Source organism: Aythya fuligula, chromosome 2 (genome assembly GCF_009819795.1).
Source record: "Aythya fuligula isolate bAytFul2 chromosome 2, bAytFul2.pri, whole genome shotgun sequence".
Classification (NCBI taxonomy): Eukaryota; Metazoa; Chordata; class Aves; order Anseriformes; family Anatidae; genus Aythya; species Aythya fuligula.
Window position 1 is genome coordinate 69,218,685 of NC_045560.1, and position 20,513 is coordinate 69,239,197.

The following is a 20,513-nucleotide window of genomic DNA, read 5'->3' on the forward strand; positions in this document are numbered from 1 at the left end:
AGCAGCTTCATCCTGGGGCAGGCCCCGCGGTTGCCATGGCAGCGGCGGCGGGCGCACGGTGATGGCGTCACGGGGAGGCCGCGGCGCCGGGCGCCATGAGCAGGGCAGGCCCCGCGTCCCCCGGCCGGAGCGGGGCGGCCCTGCCCTTGCCCCTGGCCCTGCCCTTACCCCTGCCCCTGGCCCTGCCCGGCGATAGGAAGCGGGAGGCGCTGTCTGCCGGGGCCCTGCTTCAGCCTATCATCAAGGGTAGGCCCGCGGGGGTCGTGCGTTTCTCGCTGGGGAGTGGCTGGGGCTGTGGGGCAAATGCAGGATACACAAATATCGTAAATACTTGTGTTTGCGTGAGTGTGTTTCAAGTCCATTAGCCCTGGAACACAGCCGGTAGTGTGGCAGTAATAGTGAGCTTTCCGGTTGTCCCTCACTGCAGGAGGCTCCCACATCTTAAGCTGTGAATTTCTGTTGAACTGCAGCCTTAAGTTCTTCTGTGTATCAATTCTTTACTGCCGTTAACTGTCAGATCTGGAAGCCGTGTGCTGAGGAGGAGGCTGAAAACAGGGTGACAGAAGGCAGAGGGGAACGTTCACAGCAAGGTGTCTGTGGCACCTGGTCTGTTGATACATTATATGTTATTTAAGTCAGTGGTTTGCTGCATAAATAGGATAGCTAGCTAACAGCATTCTGCTGTTCTTTTGATTTTGTATGTTTCTGGTGAGCATGAGTGCCCTGTGTATTTAAGTATGTTGTGCCAACATGCGTTGTGTAGCCAAGTATGGAACATGAGAGAAAAACTAACTTTTGTTAATCTTCTAGATGTCGGGGAAATCTATTCAAGACTGCTGGATCACAGACCAGTAATTCAGGGAGAAATACGATACTTTGTTAAAGAATTTGAAGTAAGTATTTGTTTTTTACTGAGACTTCATGCAGTTTTAGCATCTTTTTAGAGCTTTGAATGCATTTGTAATTTGCTTCAGAAAGATTTGGCATGCATTTCTTGCCCAGAATGATTACTGCACCTGTAGTATGTGTTTGCATCTTTGGTAAAGAATGATAAATTTAGGACTCCACTTAATACATATGCCCTGTTCAAAACTTTTTATTTCCTTCAAAAGACTGGTAGGAATATCAACGGAGGGGAACGATGTAGTTCTGCTGTCTTAAATAAGTCTCTTAGGTTCAACAAAAATGCTGTTGGTATAGAATTGTGTCTGATAAAGGAACTGGCTTGTACTTCAGATGGATTCAGCTTGCACTTGTAATTGAATTTTGCTTTACTTACCTTCATGGAACAAAAATTGATGTTTCTGGAAGAGAAAAGGATCACATTATGCTAAGTGAGAAAATCATTAAAAATTGAATGAATGTTGCCTGATTGTCTGAATAAAGCTAAAGTACTGAAGGTATAAAAGCTGTTCTAACATACATTTGCTTCGAAGCTTAATAGTGTCCACAAGATGGCAGCAAAACCTTAGAAAAGTAGTATCTTGTGTCAACAGGCTATTTGTAAGAATATATTCTTATTCTTAAAAAAATTGGGATTTAAAATCTTAAAATTAATCCTGAAAAAACTATGGTTATGCTTTAGACTTCTTGTCTGCAGAGATTTTATTTTTTTTTAATAAATTACATTAATTTATTTTTTTCCTCAAGGTTGTAGCTAATATTTCAAGCAGATCTAACTTCTCCCAGTACTGGTTTAGCAAAATAAGTATGTGAACTAGGCTCTCATCAGATGTGTGTTGTATATGTCTGAAAGTCTCAAAGAATAATTTTTCTTTGACCTTCCTGAATAGGATGCACAAAATACTTTTGTATGTCTTTTCATAGGAAGGGAATTTTGAAACCCAATTACAGAATCGTAACTAAATTCACTTATTTCTCTCACTGCAACTGATGTCTTGTTCTATTTTTTCCCACAAAACTTATTTTAACCATTGTGCTAAGTAAGCAGAGTAACACTTTAGTAAACAATGGTACAATTCATGAGATAAAAGCCAGTTTATCAACTGGGAAACTCTCTTATTTTGGAAAGTGTAATTTCTTGTTATCCATTCATTGTCTTTAAATTCTTCTGGCAGGAAAAACGTGGCCTCCGAGAACTACGAGTACTTGAAAATCTAAAGAGCACTATCTTTGAAGCAAATGAAAACATTCTTCCCAAGTGTGAGCAGTCAATGCATGACAATCTGAATGAAGTACTCAAGAGATGTAAGCAAGTTGTTTCTTATTTCCCTTGTTGTGTCATTTTGAGGAATAATAAATAGTTTGGATTCCAAGTATGATTTGTGGAAAGATTACCATCCTTAGGTAAATTTTCTACCACTTTCATACTTTGTTCTCATTTCTCTGAAAATTTAAAAAGGAAAAATAACAGGGACATTTTTTGCTATGTATTGGTCCCAGCCAACTAAGATTACATTAAAGTTTTTGGCTGACTTCAGTCAAAGCTATTTCAGGTCAAACTTACACTATTCACTTAAAACCAGGATGGTATTTGCTCCATGTTATCTAAAGCTTTAGACAGAATCTCAAGTTTATGGTGGGTTGGTTTTTTTTTTTTGGAAACATGCTGTGATGTGACCTTCGAGTTTCTTGATTTTTCCATGGGAAAGCATAATACTGGCTCCTCCCACAATTTAAAACAAATCTTGCTGGTATGTAGATCTGAGATATGAAATGTGCTATTATCTTTAGTTGCAAATGTGGTAGTTGTAATAATTCTTGTATGCTAATCCTAGTTTCAAAGTTATAAGTATTTAATAAACTTTTTATTGCTTACATTTTTAGAAGGAAGTTTAAAATTTGTTGTAATAAAATTTCAGCATTTTTTTCCTGATCATTCAGCTTCTGAACAAGATACTCTAAGAGACTGTGGCCATAAAGCTTTAACTACCAAATTTATGCTGTTGAAAGTTATCAGTGTGGCTATTTCATTTTATGTGTAGCACTTTGTAAACGTTTAATTTCATATAGCTTACTTGTGCAGCATCTGGAATATGTAGAATAACAAGCGGTAATGATGCTATACACGTAACAAGGTTGCAGGAAAATATTTCAAAGCTATCATTTAGTCATGTACATAAGGCATATGTTCTAATACCTTCAGAAAGGAATGAACTGTTGATATTACTCCCCGACTCTCCAATGTCTATCTGCACGATACATTGTTCATAGTAAGGAATGACAGATGGGAATATATGGAATCACAGATTTGTTGAAGTTGCAGGGGACCTCTGGAGGTCATTTTGTCCAACCTCCCTGCTCAAGTAGGTTGTTCAGAGCTGTGGCCAGCTGGGTTTTGCATATCTCTACAGATGGAGACTCCACAACCTCCCTGGGCAAGCTATTACAGTGTTCAACCACCCTTCCAGGAAAAAAGTGTTTTCTTGTGTTTCTACAGAGAATCTCATGTGTTTCTACAGGGAAGATTCTGGCTTCCTCATCTTCATTCCCTACCATCAGATATTTATTCGCATTTATAAGATCTCCTCTGAGCCTCCTGTTCTTCAGGCTGGTAATTCCCAGCTCTTCCAGCCTGTTCTCAAGAGAGGTGCTTCAGTCTCTTAATCATCTTTTTGGCCCTGCATGAGACTTGCTCCAGTAAGTCTGTTCCTTCCTTGCTTTTCCTTGCTTGTCCAGAAGCAGACAGTAGCACACCACTGGCCTCACCAGTGCCAAGCAGGGGTGAAGGATCATCTCCCTTGCCCGGCTGGCAGTGCTTTTCCTAATGGAGTCCAGGATGTTGGCCCTCAGTGGGTGTTGGTGCCTGGTGTTATTCCAACACAGATGTAAGATTTGTCATTTTCCTTTGTGGAACTTTGTGATGCATCGTAGGCCAGTTCTTCAGCCTATTGAGGTCCCTCTGAATGGCAGCACAACCATACTGTCTATCAGCCACTCCTCCCAGTTGTGCATCATCTGCAAACCTGCTGCTGGTGCACTCTGCATCTTGGTCACTGATGGATATGAATGAGCCCTGTCTCATTCAGCACAGGCTTTGCATTTCCCTAGTTTTCCTTTTTTCTGTTTATGTCCTTTTAGAATGCTATCTTGCGCTTCACAGCCTTGGCCTTCCTAACCATGTCCCCACAAGATCTATGCTCTTCTTGGGTCCCCTGCCTCTGGTTCCACTTCTTACACACTTCCTTTTTATGGCTGGATTCAGTTAGAAGCAACTTGCTCATCCATTCAAGCCTCCTGTTGCCTTTGTTTGATTTCCTATATGTTGGGATGGACCTTTCTGGAGCATGGAGGAAGTGATCCTTGAAAATGAAGCTTTTGACTGGCTCCTGATCCATTCCAGGGCAGAGAGCTCTGCATTCTTGCTGCTCACTCATATAAAGGGCAACCTCCCCTCCTCACCTTCCCAACTTGTCCTTCAAAAGAGCCCGTACCCACCCACTGTAGCACTCCAGTCACATCATGTACCTCTGATCCCAGTGAGGTGGTAGCCCTGTACACAGACTTCAAACTACTATTTGTTCCTCATGCTATGTGCATTAGCATAGAGACATTTCCAAGAGCCTCCCAAGCCTGACATTATCCCCAGCACAGGCTTGAGAGCTTTCGCTGTAAGGCTGTTGTGCAGACACTTCTTTAGGTGCCCACACTTGGAGTGTTTCCACTTCATCTCTGTTTTTGTGATTGCTGTGTCCCTTCTGTTATGATTGTCTCAGCCCCTTGGCTTGCCCACCCTGTTCCCAATTTCCTTATTTTTTTTAATGTATTTTTTTGAGGAATCACTTCATCTGCTGTCATTCCTAGTCCCAGGCTGTCCCTGACAGGTCTGCCGGCCTGTTGGCAGAGCTACTTCTGCCCTATTTAGTCATGTCAATCCTGTCTTTTCCAAGCAGCTGTTGAAACCTTGGGGGGGGGGGGTCTTACACTCCTAGAAACAAAACCCTGATGCCAGCATCAGCTGCATAACCAGCTGTTAACCCACAGGATCTGTTAAGTCTCCATCACCAGGAAGGTTTAGGATAACACAACCAGAATCCTCACGTCCTTGACCACTGTCCCCAGAGTCCTGTAGTCATTCTCCCTACTCTGGAGCTCACCCCTGCGGTATCACTGGTGTCTATGTGGAAGAGCAGCAGATGGGGAGCCCAAGGGACAGTTGTGCCTTTGTAGCCTTTTCACAACATCCCGAGTGTGAGCCACCAGGAAGCAGCAAACTTCCCTAGATGACAAATTAGATTGACAAGTGGGAGCCTCGGTTGCTTGCGGTAGGGAGTCTGCCACCGCTATCACTTGCTGCTTTATTGTAATGGGCCTGAGTGGCTCAGGCTTAGCCACCAGAGATGCTCCATTTCATGGCACTCCCTGCTCCTTTTCACCTGCAAGGGCAGTGAACCTATTTTGTAACGGCAAGCCCTTTTGGGGGCAGAAGCCTTCCAGCTGGTGTGAGAAGTCATGAGCTAATACAGTTTTAAGGTGATGATAAATGACTAATACATTTCTCATAACTAGGCTGTGTTAGTGAGAGAAGTGATTGTTTTGGAGAAATTAATTAATGCAGAATTAAATTAACTATTTAATGAGTTAGGGGGAAAAACTATGTAGAAATACAGTTTCTATTTCCATTGGCAAGTTCTCTTAGACTTAGTTTTAGGATAGAAGAGGCTGACTCCAGCATAAAGATGTTATCAGTGCAGATTGTTTTTACTAAATTACTTCTTATATTTGGAGGGGAAAAACAAGAAACAAAGAACTTAAACATAATCCCTGGTCATCTGTTCCTACCTACTGACTTGTGAGTTTTTCTTTTGAGTTGCTGTTACAGTCCAGCTTGTCAGCAACATTAAGGAATATGGGCACAAAAGGATTTGGCTGCCTTTCTCATTTTGGCTTCTAGAACACGCACAAGGGTTGAAGTCAGTGATGTGCCTACGTATAGTTAGCAATATAATGCATTTTCTGCAAGCACTGACAAATCTTTTTTGCAGAGGTTAGTGACACAGTGTCATACAACATTTGATGAGCAACAGCCTTACGTGATTTAAATCCCTTTCAGGCAAAATTCTCTTTGATTTAGAACAGCAGACTGATCTACTGTGATTTGTTGTTTCAGTGCAAGCTTCCAACAATATGATCCACAGACTCCAAGAGAGGGAACATGAAGAAAGGAAGGTAAAGGATGAATGGATAGATTTTTATAATGTGAACTAAGCAAAAGTCTTACTTGCTTCTACAGCAAGTCTACCTGCCTTCAGTATAGCAAATCAAAAATGTACTTTTCTATATTTTATATACTTGCAGTAAAAGATTTGGAGTTATTTTTATGCTTATAAAGTGCATATTGCAGCAGCATATATGTTTTAGGACTGCAAGCTTAATGGATCACTAGTTCTTCCTATGATCTCCTGATGTGTGGAAACTATTTTTTATTTTATTTCCTTTGCTTTATTTTCCCTCCTTGCTGAGACTATAATATTTGTCACATATAGGGAAAGCTTAAATTAAAAAAATTATTTTCTGTGGAACAAAAAACACCTACTAACCTACCAGAATGGAAATGTAAATCTTTCCTAGTTAGCTGAGAACATTGCGCATATTATATGTATTGCTCCTTGAAAAGGAAGCATTTTTTTTTTTCACTTGTGGATGGGTTATTTAATGAAGGGCTGTATTATAGGAACATGCGAATCATTGGAATCTTTTCAGTTGGCTACATTTCGCTCATTTGAAATACATGTGCTGTGAATCTAAAATTTGGAAAATTATACAAGAAATTAGTTTAATGTATTCCCATTAGTCCTTCATGATTGTATTTCAATGTTATCTTTTTATAAATAAAACTTTGCAAGTAATCATGTAGTAGTTGAGAAAAACAGAAGACATTTCTGTGGCCATCACACAAAATAGGCTGTGCATTGATTTATATAATTCAATAGTCATGTTTTTCTTTCCTTTTTGTAATCAGTGAAGATGGGCAGTCCAGTTGCAGTTGAATACCAATACTGTGTGAATAGCACACTACTGAAACCTGACAAAGTTTGCTTGTGCCCAACACAAGTGTAGATATTGGGAGAGGGCTGAAGTAGGAAATTCTTCTTATAGTTCTACTGTCTGAAGTAGAACTTTAATGAAAAAAAATATATTATAAAATGAACTCATTTAATAAGAACAGTAACTATTTATTTTTTTTAGAATATTTGCCCTATGTTTCCATTCAGAAAATTTATAATGCACTAGAGCGTGCTAAAAGCTATTCAGAATTTGTAATGTTTCTTTTTAAGCTTGTATAGTAAGACTTTTTGGCTTTGAAACTCTCCAAATGTGAATAGTAGCAGGTAGATATGTTTTTCTGAATTACAGATACAAGCTGTCACCGCAGTTCAGCCACTCAAGGAGAAATATTTTTTACATACTTTTCTTTCCGAAATCATGTGTTTTGGAAAAGAAAAGAAAAGAAAAACAAAAAAAGACATTGACATTATTGGTTTGGTTGTTTTGGGTAAGATATGGTGTCAAGTGATTTGTGTTACATCCCTCAGTGAAATGAATTCCATTTCTGCTGAACAGAATGAATTTGAAAATTATTTGCTTTATCAGCTCTTTTCTTTTTTTTTTTTTTTTCAGTTTCTTTCTGTTATTGGTATCAGCCAAGTAACAAAAGGGAAATTGTGTAAAGTAACTTGTGATTACAGGATTGTCATTGGAAGAAGCATTTGAGGAATCTCGTCTCATTGATTTTTTTTTTTTTTATTATTATTTTTTTTGTAAAAAAGTTTCACTCATTTTATTTGGAAGATTGCAGGCTTATACTGGAAGCTGCCTAATGCTTCCTGTTCTAACTTTACCTTTCGTTGCTTGTAACACGAACTAGTATGGTAAGAAAGCTAGTCTGTGCCTCAAAGCCTCAAAAGATGTGGCATTTGGCTTGATTTTTTGTTTGTTTTAAATTTCAGCAAAAATAACCTGAGTAATACTAAAAACAATGCTACTGAAAAAAAAATCTGTTTTTACAAATGTTAGTTTTTGTATAATCATTGACTGTAAAAAAAAACAAACAAAAAAAACGGTAATAAATAAAACCAACTTGGGTGATTCAGTACAGTATACAAGAAATCATTACCATCTTTCAAACTGAAGTAGTATACAATATTTATTAAAAATGGTTTTATAATCATTTTCATTTTTTCAAAAAAATGCCTTATTTAAATTTATCTTTAAGATAGTTGGGTTAGTTTTGCAAAGTTACGAGTTTAAAAATACAGAAAATAACACTGAATCATTGCTCTTCATGAAAGAATAATTTGATTTCTTAGATATATTTATATATATGTTCAATAGGATGAAGAATGTTTTCTCATGCAATTGTACACACATTTTTGAACATTCAGGTGTTATTACCTTCTTCGTGACAGTAAAAACATTGATTTTATCAAATCAGAAGATAAGTATTTATTATTTCCGCAAGTACTCTCTGGATTTTAGAAAACAACATTCTACCTTCCTAAAATATGAATACCTACTTATCCAGAATGCATGCTTTATTTTGTGCTGTGTAGTAAAGCAGAAGTGCTTCCTAACTGAACATGAATATGCAAATGCCCCTGAGTCTCTTAATGCTCTATGTCAGTTAAGGGGTACAGCTACCGAAGTTCTTTGGATTTTTGTTGGATTTTGGATTATTGTTTAGACATTTGATGCGAGTCATTGATTTGATGAATTCAGATTTGTAAATACATGTAAGTATCTGTAGAAATGACGGTGTTACTCTCTTCAACCTACACGTTGATGCCTACGTTAATCAATTTGTAGATGCCTACAAAGGGCATCTATCAGTTCTTTATTCCTTTGAAACAACTGATATTAAAAAAGCACATAAGAATAAGCAACCGTTCTAACGTTTGGAATAGTTATAGGCAGCATTTATCAAAAGCTTAATTATTCAGTGTATCAGGAACTGGAAATAGGTTCCCGCCATCAGGTTTAATGCCATAACCAAAAAAAGTTTTCAGTTCTGTCTCCTCACTTGCCCAGTGAATACATCTGGTTAAGGAAACCGTAGAGACTGAACCTGGACTGTTCTGTTGCTCTGTAATATCGAGACTGTCTTGTGAGTTGGAGTATGTGAGTTAGATTCTGTAAGTAAAAAGATACTTTCTCAAACAATTCTAACATCTCAAAACAGACTGCTCTGCATGTAGCTGGGGTCTTTCCCACATGCATACAGATCACAGTTTTGTACGGATGATAATTCGCTAGAATGTATTTATTATCTTAGAAGTGAGATACTTATTTTTTTTTCAAACCAACACCAGTAGCATGTTTGAGATTGCTTGGAATTCTGTTAAACATTTGCTGAATGCAAAAATTCTGACAACATGCAGAAGTTGGAGGGTGAATTATTAACAATTATTTTAGTCGTGATAAATTTATTTTCTAACTTAAGAAAGAATTATTGGAATTATATATCAGTATCACTGATGTATGATATAAATCTCTAGAAAGCGATTATTCTTCTTACTGTTGTCATACTCAATACCAGCAAGGACAGGAGATGCCTAGAGCCTTATCTTTGTTTTATTTTATTATCTTTAGCAAGAGAACATATGTATTTCAAAGATTTTACCTCTTAAATGCTGTTCACTGAAGTATTGTTCTTCTCTACATACAGAGAATTTAAATATTAATAGAATTAATTCTTCATAACTAGGGATCCTGAAGCTTGAGGAGATAGTGCCTATTTTTATTAATATTTAAATTTAATATTTCTTCAGGTTTGAGTGGTTAGTCTTTGAGGAGTGAGACATGTAATACAAGGGCATTGGAAAGTTTCCTAAATAACGAACAGATGAAAAATAACCTGATTTTTTTTAATCTTAAAGTGAAGATGCTATTTTCCCCACCTTTATGAAATCGCCCTGTAAAGTCATTTGCCAGGCACGTTATCAAAACATACATGTATTGTTTTCTGGAAAACAAACTTTCTACAAATCTAGAAGTATGGAAATTACAAATTGATATTATAAAATGCTCAACATTGTCTCTACAGATCACTGATTTACCTAATGGTGTTGATTTTTGGAAACTGCTTTTTGAAACTGGCCTTTTGACTTAACCAGTATGCATCCATGTCAAGATATCTAAACATTTGCATTTTAAGGATTTTTCATATCTATCAATGGCACAGTTAATGAGAGATTATTTCATCCACCTTTACGGATCTCAATGCTTTCTAGCAGTGCTAGAGCTACAGTTACAGCTAGGGCACAATATTTTGTGCATGGTGTCTTCATTTCGTTAGTTTTTCCTCCTGTATGTTACAGTCAATTGAATAAAGCAGTGAAGTAAATAGCACTGGGTAAAAAGAGGATATGGTAAGAGTGGAGAATGTTGTAGAAAGAAAACAAAAACAGGGCCAATATGAAGGGAACTTGCAGAGCTACAATGTGAAAGTCATCTTGTGCCGAGAAACTTAATCTTTTAGTGTCTTGCTTATATGCTGGAGTTAGGTGTTAGTGTCCTTTGTGGGAGCTTGGGTCCACAAGAGGCTGTTACTGGTGTTCTGAGCAAGAAGAGGCTGTACCACAGTAGCAGCTGCTACAAGACAGCAGTGAATGCTTGGATGATGGAAGCTGTGTAGTGCCTTAGCTTCAGAGACAATGTCTGTTGCAGTTTGGATCTTGGAATATGGGTGTAGGAAAAATCTGTCCTTGGTCACAATTTCTCTCTTTCATTCTTCTCTGATGTCTAACAAGATTGCAGTGCCAACTGAAGCTTTCCCACAGCTGTGGCATTCATAGGTCTCTCCTGTACAGATTCTTTACTTTCTAGTAAGAAGCAAACTTACACTGCAGAATATACATCATTTGTAAAGACTGTACCCAAAGACACCCATCTGTTAGCAATTGCATTTGGTTGCACAGTTAGTTTTGATAAACTGAACTTAGTTGTTTCATACTCTCGAAATCTCTTCAGATGTTTTGCCTGGTAAATCATTTTATATCCTTAGGTAGAAGTGGTGCTGTGGAACTTAAAAATAATAAGCAGAAGAATAAAAGTTTCATGTTCCTTGCAAACTATTTATTTTTTTCCAGAGCGTGGTTTTGTCAAGAGTGTAGTTCAAGTAGGCTCTGTGTGATCCTGTCAGTAAGTGTGTAATATATTGGCAGTTTCAAAAAATAAAGCGTGCTAGTGGAACTGGTAGTACACACTAGTATATTTTGTTAGTAGGTGGTATCTGTGGCAGACAAAACAGAAGTTGGTGTAATACCGTTATAATGTATATGAAATGCTGTGTATTTAACCTAAAATGTGTGATCTTGGAGAGCAGTGCATAGAACGTGTTGAAGACTGTAGAAATGGGTTTTCATTGCATGTAGTTGACAAAAATGTCAGATGTCTATTGAAGCCTATAGCAGTATTTATTCCTGCACAGAAGTGCTATACATAGAAAACAAACATTCCTGATACACAAAAAAGAAGAAAATAAGGAAGATGAATCCTTTCTTTTGCTGGAAAACAGAGCAAATGTAAGAGCAACTGTCTAAATTTATTGTGACTCAAGCGTAAGGAAGCCAGACTATTAATATTGCATGCAAAAAGTCTGCAGAAGTACATCTATATTGGATGCGAGTATGATCTCTCTAGATAGCTGGATTTTTTCTCTTCTCTAAGACAAGAGAGTGAAAGGAATCAAGCTTACCAGAAGCCAAGCAGAATGAAATTCTGAGGGAGAAAATAATTTGTTTATAAAGGAAAACATTAATCACAATGAGAGAGAGCTGGCTAGAGCATAAAAACCAACTGCCAGTTTGAAAACATTGTATATTTATGTTGTTATATTGTATTTTGCTCTTTTCTTCTTTTGTTAGAGGATTTTTTTTTTTTTATCAATACTTTCTTTGATCTGATGGCTATACTGAACCTCATCGTTGTGGTATAACAGAAATGTGGTGTGCTTCTAGTTTTAAAAACGTATTCAGGAATGTGAAAAATGCTTTTGTTTCAACAAATGAGAATGGAGTGGTGAGGGAATGTCCATTCATACTGATTTTTATTTTTTTTCTATAATGAAGGGGCTAAATACCACGCTTCCAAGATAAGAAATTCATCTTTAAAATGAAGTCTTTGTGAGATAATCCAGGTTTATATCAGATGCTTACAGGGCTTCTAACTTTGTCTGTAGTCAAAGGAGGAATTAATGCAACAAGTATAATCTTTTTAGAGACCAACAGAATTGGACTAGTAATTCTGAAGTGTCTGTTTATTTAGTTAATTTTCACCAGGCTGCAGAAAAGGTACTGTTGCTGATGCTATCGTTAAAAGTATCAAACATTTAACCATTTCTTTTGCATTTACTGTGTTTTACGATTTTCGTTTTCCTTTATTTGTATTTATTTTGTTTGTTACTTTCATTTCTACTGAAGTAAAATCCCAGTTTCTCTGATGAATTAAGTTTAGATTTCATGGCTATTTCTATCTAGCAATGATTGCTAAATCTTCCCATTTTTCTCTTCAGCTTCAGGCTGACAAGGTAATGGCTGATGAAGAGAATCGCATAGCCCAGTGGGAGTCATTCATGAAAGAACAACAGAATAAACAAGCAGAGGTGGATGAAGAGCACAGAAAAGCTATGGAGCGCCTCAAAGAGCAGTATTCTGAGATGGAGAAGGAACTGGCCAAATACGTTTCTTTTTAAGAGCTTTTTTTTAGTAGTGCTGGTTTTATGCCATTACTCAATTGCTTCTGACTTAAATTGAGATTCTTTTGGAAAGATGAAACAAGTAAGATAAAAGAAGAATCTCCTCTACGTATTTGGTATGGGAAGAAAAGTTTTGCATACTTTCAACTTAAGTGCCTATCTTTGTTCAGGGCAAGTGGAATGCCAGTATTTCTTAGTTTCTTGGAAGGTAGAATTGGAAATGACATTGTGACTACATCGGCTCAGGGAGTTGCAAATTGGAATTCTCTTCCATTTGCAGAGCGTATCATATCTTTTGGGGAAATAGAGCTTAATGTAACATTAACCATCCCAGTGTGCAACCACTGCCCTTTTCCAAGAAAGAGTAGGTGTAATAGTCTCCATCCATAGTTAGCTGAGAATTCACTGGGAAATCTGTAAATCCTTTTCTGTAGATTTCAGGAAAACCAACTTATTTTACAGAATAGACTTTGAAACTTCAGTGATGAGAGGTCTCAGCAAAGCTGTAAATCCAGTTAAAACTCCAACTTCTGATCCCTATGGTCAGTATTACGAAGTAAAACTGAGATTTAAATGTTGTTTTCCTAATATAGAAATGGTGAGTTTTGTCAAGAACCACTTTCCTCTCCTTGTAAATATCTCAGAACTCTCTTTTTAAGCTTTACTGTTCTACACAAAGTTAAAACAAGCTAAAGAGTAATCATGAGAAGCATATTGGTCTTGTACTATCTACAAAGCTAATTCAAGTATCTACCTTAAATATATGACATGCTGTTGGTTTACTTAAGATAAACTTATCAGAACTTTATAAACCAGCTGAGGAAACTTTTGTTTCTTTTTCAGTCTAACAAATGATCACATTAGTAGTAAAATGCTTGTAGTACTGATTTTTTTTTTCCTTACTAACCATTACTCATATGGAGTATGTGAAGCTCCTGTATTGCTTTCCTTTATTTAAAACTTTTATTTAACAGCAGTGTAACTGAAGAAGTTAACATAATCAGTTCATTAACCAAGCAAAATGAGACATAGTACCTTAATGAAATCTGCTGCAAGCTAACCGGTAATACAGGAAATATGTTTCCATAATTTAACTGGTGTCCAATATATAGAATGGAAACAGGTAAAAATAAACAGAATTTACCCTTTACCTGTATGGCAATGGTAGTGTGGTGACAATGGTTGCTTGTGTAAATTTATGGCTTGGTGTCAAGGCTCCATTCCTGGCAGCATGTTGATAGTGTGATTAAAGTTAGTAGAAGAGATGGAATAAGTATTTGAGATTTCTTTCAGTAACACTGAATTCTTGCCAGGTTGCTCTGCCTGCTACTGTAGGCCTGACAGCTTCATCAATCATCATCATGCATCTGGACTGAAAAAGAGAACTTGCCGACACTGGGGCATGCTGGAATGTTGTTAATTCTCTGTTGTGGATGGAAAAAACATAGATGTCTCACGGGTATCCCACACATTAGAAACAGGGAAGCTTCATTTTTAACAACCCCTGTCTGAACAGAAGGTGACCTCTGTTACATTTCTCAGCTTATGCACCCACTTATGAATGTCATAACTAAGCTCAGTATTCAACTTAGAAGTTCTTGCCTGTCTTTATAATTGGATGTGGAATGACTTTGTTTTAAGGGCAAACTCAAAAAGGCTTCTGTCTTACCAGATTCTTTTAATGTATATGTGCTCAAAGCTCAAATACCTTTATAACAAAATGCATCTAACAGTATACTGAATTAATTTTATTTTTGCACTGATCATTTTTATTAAGACTTCAATACCTAATTAACTGCACTGGAACTGTACATTTTAGTACTTTTTTCAATTTGAGAGCTGTTAAGCAATGATACACTTGTTGCAAGTTGGGTATCCACTGAAAAATAAAGAGGTATTTCCAAAAACTTCTGTATTGTGTGCTGTGGATTCTTTGAAAAGCTTCTAAATATTAACATTGAAAATGTGTTCCTCTTTTAGAGTCTCACAGAAATTTTTATGCTGAAGATCGTTTGAAAACACTTTTCTTTGCCTATTGGCAAACTTTTATTTGTTGCAGGACTACCCAAAGACCATCTGATGCTATGTTATTTTATTCAGTATTTATTCAGTAATTTTCATTTTTATATGATATGCTTTAGTTTTTGATTTAACTGGAAATCCATAAATTGTCTAATTGTCTTTGAAGGCACTTTCCAACATTCCAACACTTAAAGCATTTTTTCTCTTCAAACGCTAAAAAAAAAAAAAAAAAAGGTCAAAACTTATCATGTCTGATTGTCTCAAAACAGAACATATCTGACAGATACAATTCTTATCTTCATCGGTATTCTAGCAAGGTGATACTATGGGCTGTCTGGGCACAACCGTGTTCCACAGAGAGATTTTGTAATATTAAAATACTTATTCAGTAGCTTCTACCATTTGGGAAGAACAGAAAAAAGGAATACTTTCAAAGTTTTTTTATGTCATTGGTACATGAAGAAAGTGTTTTAGCTTATACTTGCAATGTTTACATGATTGATTTAATCCCTGTTAAACTCGATCAAAGTTTGCACTGGATTCTGATAGGAGCTGCAATAGGTTCTTAACATTTAAGTAAACCTGAAGTTAGTTCTTGGGATGATTTATATTCAATGAATGCCTATCACATATTTTAATGTTAGGAAGAAAGGGAGAAAGATTTATTTGCTCCTAGCCAGCTTTTTTGCTAACAGCAGGTAACACTTTTTATAGACTATTTCCATAATTACAGCTGGAGTATTGCATCTTCTGACAGTTTATGGCTTGTTAAATCTTTCCTTGAAAACTGTGTTTTCTCAGTAGACCAATTAAATTGCAAATAAATTGAATAATAAACCAGTAAATTAATTCATATATAGTTCGCTCATGAGATGAAAAGCTTTCCAAGTCTCAAGTCTATGGATTTTGATTTACAAATATTTCCCAGTAGGTGTCAGTACAAGCTTGTCAAGGAAGGTTAGACATCCTGTCATTGTATGAAGTAGAGAATGTAAATATTTGTCCTCAGTTGCAGGTCAGTATTTTGTGTAAATATGAGATTTTTAGTGGATGAAAGCACACATTTTTAAATTAAGCAAACAGAAAAGCACTGCTTAGCAGTATTCTCCTCCATTATGCCTTAAAAGGTTTAAAACAGATCACTCTTAAAATGATTTTGGAACCTGCTTTGGCAGGGGGGTTGGACCCAATGATCTTTTGAGGTCCCTTCCAACCCCTACAATTCTGTGATTCTGATCTGAACAGTGCTGTCAGCAATACATATGCATCCTAACTAAGATTTGTTAGAAATTAAGTTAGACTGTGTCAGAGATGAAAACCTTCAAGAGTTGCAAGCTTATACTGCTGTCCAATGTAGTGGACGTGATTTTCTGAAGTGGATTGAGACAAAACTTTATGCTTAGTGATAGGGATTGTGTCCCTTCTTTAAATAATAATAATAATACCACTAATAATAATAATAAAAGGGGGATGGGGAGTAGTAAACTGCTACAAAAATGTGAACAAAATCATCTATCATACCACATACTTTTAAACACGCCAATTACTTTAATTGTTTAAAATTAAATGAACTTCTCAAAGTAACAAGGACACTAGTGTTTTTCTAGTTTATGCTGTTTGTTAAATCCAGTATAATTTGTAGAAAGATGCAGTAGTGGCTGTTGTAGTAGAATTTGAATGAGGAACATAAATACGTTTCATAAATAGTTTAGCAATAAGACTATTCAGAAATTCCAAATAACAGACCTGTAAAAGAGAAGGGAAATGTCAAAAAGTCTTAAAATCTGTTTTAGCACAACTAACAAAGGGAGCTTTATAGAAGACTTATTTCAACCCACAGAAATATGGTGCTCTATGTATATGTAACTTCTAATTCTAAAAAGCGTACAGAATTACATACTTTTGCAGTTTTATACATGGCAGTTTTATATTTAGTGAGAAAAGTAGAAAGAAACTTATTCAAGATAATGGTGAGCATGTTTGTTCCTCCACTGCTGTTGTAAAGTTTTGTGTTACTCAAAATGTCATCTTGCTTTCTCAAACCTTCACTAAATCTGTGTGAATTAAATGGGCACACAGGTATCTGTGTTATTTGTCTGAAACAGGACCTTCTCGTGCAGGAAGAGAAGTAGAAGAGAGCAGCCACGGTACACTTTTATGTTCTTGTATTCTGGTAACGTTATTCTGCATTTGGAATAATTAGGAGTATTGTAGAGGTATTCACTTAGGTTTCAGTTTACCTTTTGAAATGCTTTATCAGGACGAAATCTGCACTTTTAGATTTTATTTAATGTAATTTTATAGACAGTGAAGAAAAAGCTGACATTTTCAGTATGCTCTTTCAAGACAATTGCACTGAAGAATGGATAATACTGCATTTTAAAACTGACGCCAATGTAATTTTAAGTAAAACTTTACTTTTCATTCTTCTCCCCTAATGACTGGGTCTATACAGGGAGAGACCTGCAACTGAGTATCATTAATGGTTTTTGTTTGTTTGTTTGTTTTTGGTTTGGTTTAGTTATTGTTTTTAACAGAAATTGTATTTAACACAGGATTTTGGGGTGGTCATGTGTGGAGGAGACAAGAGTTGGACTCAGGGATCCTTGTGGGTCCCTTCCAAAGTAGGATATTCTATGACTCTAATGTAATGGAATTTGGTAAAAACTGAAGCGCTATATTATGACCTTGCTTGTTACTCGTTACTATCATTCTGAGACAGATGCAATCTATAAATTTGTCTATAGCATTTCATAGCTTATAGACTCTATATTCTGTAATCTGAAGAAAAACTTCAGTTGTTGCACTGCAGGACCTGGAAAAGCATTTTTACTTTTCTTTGAGTTAATTACAAAATAAATTTGCAAGCTTGCTTTGCAATGCTTATAGGATGGTAAAACATGAGTGCTCTCCCAAACAAAAGCATGCAAAAGAGCCTCTTGCCGCAGTGTGTGTTCTAGAACATGCTCTGTGATTTTCAGTAGCTTTAGCTTCTGAAAAATTAGTTCCGGATTGCTTGAGGTCATAGGAAGCCCTTTATGAGTGGACCCAAGTTTGTCCTTTCCAGATGTTTTTAGCCCTCATTAAAGAAATTCCGGTTCCTGAAAATCCCCTCACCAGATGGCTTTAAATGTGTTCCAATATTTACTATGTCACCTAGAAAGCTTCTAAGCTGAATTACATAAATAGGAAATACTGCGCCTTGCTCCAATGTACTGATCTGAAAGAGTTCTAAATGTAATTTAGAAAATTGAATATTTTCTCAACAACGTTAAAAATCATAAAATAGAATTACCATAGTACACCTGGTTAGCAGTATGGTTTTTAAAACCTTTAATTATTGCCTGGAATCCTAAGGAGGAATTTTCCTTTAAACTATCAAAACCCAAATGATTCAAAAAATTATTCGGAATAAACATCCCCCAATACTTTGCAACACAAACTTTCCAAAGTTTTGTGGAAAAGTTTCCTGTAATCAAGAAGCACTCAGAGGCAGTAGGACTTTAACATTTGTGTCCTGAGCAAGCACTCATAGTATTAGGCAAATGTGTTAAATTTATCGTCTAGGATGCTCTGAGCATAGAAACTGGTGCAGAGAGCCAGTGTAGCACAGATGAGTTTTGGTTCATTTTGTGTGTGGAAGGCCTTTTTTCATATCCATATATCTAGGAGAAATGAGCACAAGCACAGGCTGCTGTTTTTCACTGTAAAAATTTGTATATGGGGGTAGTGGGGAGTACACAGGATGGGAAAAAGAAGTATTGTGTTTTCAAATTAATGCAAATGTGCATATCAAAAACATGCAACTGTGACTTGCGGGTGGTGCTGCAAATGTACTTTAAGACAGCCATGAACAGATAGAACTGTATGTAATAGGGCCACTTTATTATTGGCTTGCTGTTTCTTGGCTAGATGCTGAAGTAGGGAGGAAAGGGATAATGCACCATGTTGCCATCATTATGGTGGTTGGTATTTTTCACTGAGGTTGCTGTCACCATCACCAAAGGGTCACAAAATGCAAAATCTTCCTTCAGTTTGTTTTTAGAGGAATCAAGTCCCAGAGAAATGTGTCATGGTCAAAGCAGAGCATGAAAAGTCAAAGTAGCCAAAAGTATGCTGTCCCTTTGTCCTTTGCAGTCTCTCCTAAATAAGAAATAGTGGTTCCCTCTTTACACTTTCTTGAGGCCCAGTTTTACTATTATCAAAAGTTAAATTGCATCTCAAAAGCTGTGTTGGATTTTTGCCATGGTCCTCAGTCAAAACCAAGTAAGATGCTCAGCATTAGCCTGAGCTGTTACAAGTTTCAGTGCTGACTGTGTTTTCCCTGTCAACACAGAACTGGACTAAGACCACATAACTCTGCAAGGAGGTTATCCAGCAGCTATTGTATTAGTGCTACTGTAGGTCATTGCCTCAGTATGCTCCCTTTGAAATGGCTGCCACAAAGAGAAACTTTAGCTGAAAACTATTTCCAAATAATTTTCACACGGTAAGGAATTATTCTTCATATATGATGTGATTTCCACGTGCACAGTCCTTGTGCTTTCAAGTTCCCAGGCTAGTTTGTCCCACAGAATCTAATAAAAAAGTGTAATATCTCCCTAGGGCCTTTTCTGGTCATGTTTGATATCACTTAACATAATGAGCTTTTTACTCCCACATCATAAAGGGTTTTGTTTTAGATTTCTTTTCTTTTTCAACAAAAAGTGTTGCTTACATCCCTTCTAAAGAATGCTCTTAGTTATGTGAAATGTGGACAAGTTGTCTGGGCCAACCTCTTATCTGCACCAGATTCAAACAGTCTGGTTTGGTACAGTGGCTTAGACTGCATGTTTTTGTTGTGTTTTGTTTCTTTTAAAAATATATATGTATGTGTCTTGTTAAAAAACATTGCTGCCCCCGTCTAGGAACAATGCAACACTCACATCATTTCCTGAAAGAATAGAGTTGGAAGGCAATTATCTACTCACCAAACAGGCTAAAACAACAGTTCCTGATATTCTTCTCAAATATTTCAACTTCCCAGGAATCCGGAAAAAATAATTCCATGAGACGGTGTTATGAATGAAGGTATGACATTCCAGTTTCCTTCGCTTGGAATCAGACATCCAGAGGTAATAAATTACCGTGCACTTGGCACAGCTGGGAGTGGGGTCTGGCGGTGGCAAATTGTTTTTCTGCAGAGCAGGAACAATGAAGTGCTTTTACATCCTTCTTTGTTGGGTGACAGGCATGGTTTCTTTCTTAATGGGCTTTCAGCAGCAACTGCATGAATTACATGTCGAAGAAGCAGGAACCTGACTGCAAAGCACCCCAAAACAAATTTGTTTAGAGATAGGAAACTATAATGAAGTTGTTGTTGTTGTTGTTTTATGTTTGTTTGTTTTTTTCTTGCCAATTTACCTCTGTGAAATATAAGCCAGTAACATAGCTTCTGAACTGCAATTTAGCAGGAAAATAAATTGAAAAGATAAGTAGTGAAAAAGCACCTTCACCTCTCTTGCTTCTCAATGAAAACAATTATTACTGACATCATATTGGTTTCTTTTCTGACAGTCAGAAATGACTAGTTATATCTGCTGTCTGTATTTATTGTTTGCATTTTTTTGGTCAGTGTAAGGGAAAGAAAAGAAAATATACTGAAGAGCATTCAGATATTGCTTTTGCAGATTCTTTATCATATGTAATTTTCATCTTAATCATTACTTAATTCACTTTCGAGTGGTTTTTATGTCTGACTGTAAATTTGAATTGTACGGTAGGAAATATATGGGCTTATAGGAAAGTGAAATGCTGCTCGTGGCAAAAGATGTTTTTGATCTTTGGAGAGCTCACT

General features: G+C 36.7%; 1 protein-coding gene across 1 annotated transcript; it reads left to right on the forward strand.

The window, feature by feature from the left end:
- Positions 1-72: 72 nt before the first annotated feature.
- BLOC1S5 (biogenesis of lysosomal organelles complex 1 subunit 5) lies at positions 73-14,566 on the forward strand. Its single transcript, XM_032182326.1, has 5 exons — positions 73-246; positions 811-893; positions 2,079-2,208; positions 6,071-6,129; positions 12,473-14,566. The coding sequence occupies exons 1-5, from the start codon at positions 96-98 to the stop codon at positions 12,650-12,652; spliced, it is 603 nt and encodes a 200-aa protein (XP_032038217.1). The 5' UTR covers positions 73-95; the 3' UTR covers positions 12,653-14,566.
- The last annotated feature ends 5,947 nt before the right edge of the window (positions 14,567-20,513 follow it).

Excerpts from the sequence above, each read along its gene's own strand:
- BLOC1S5 (XM_032182326.1), top strand. The coding sequence starts at position 96 with ATGAGCAGGGCAGGCCCCGCGTCCCCCGGCCGGAGCGGGGCGGCCCTG. Across the intron at positions 894-2,078 it reads ACTTTGTTAAAGAATTTGAA|GAAAAACGTGGCCTCCGAGA; the intron begins GTAAGTATTTGT and ends TTCTTCTGGCAG. Across the intron at positions 6,130-12,472 it reads GGGAACATGAAGAAAGGAAG|CTTCAGGCTGACAAGGTAAT; the intron begins GTAAAGGATGAA and ends TTTTCTCTTCAG.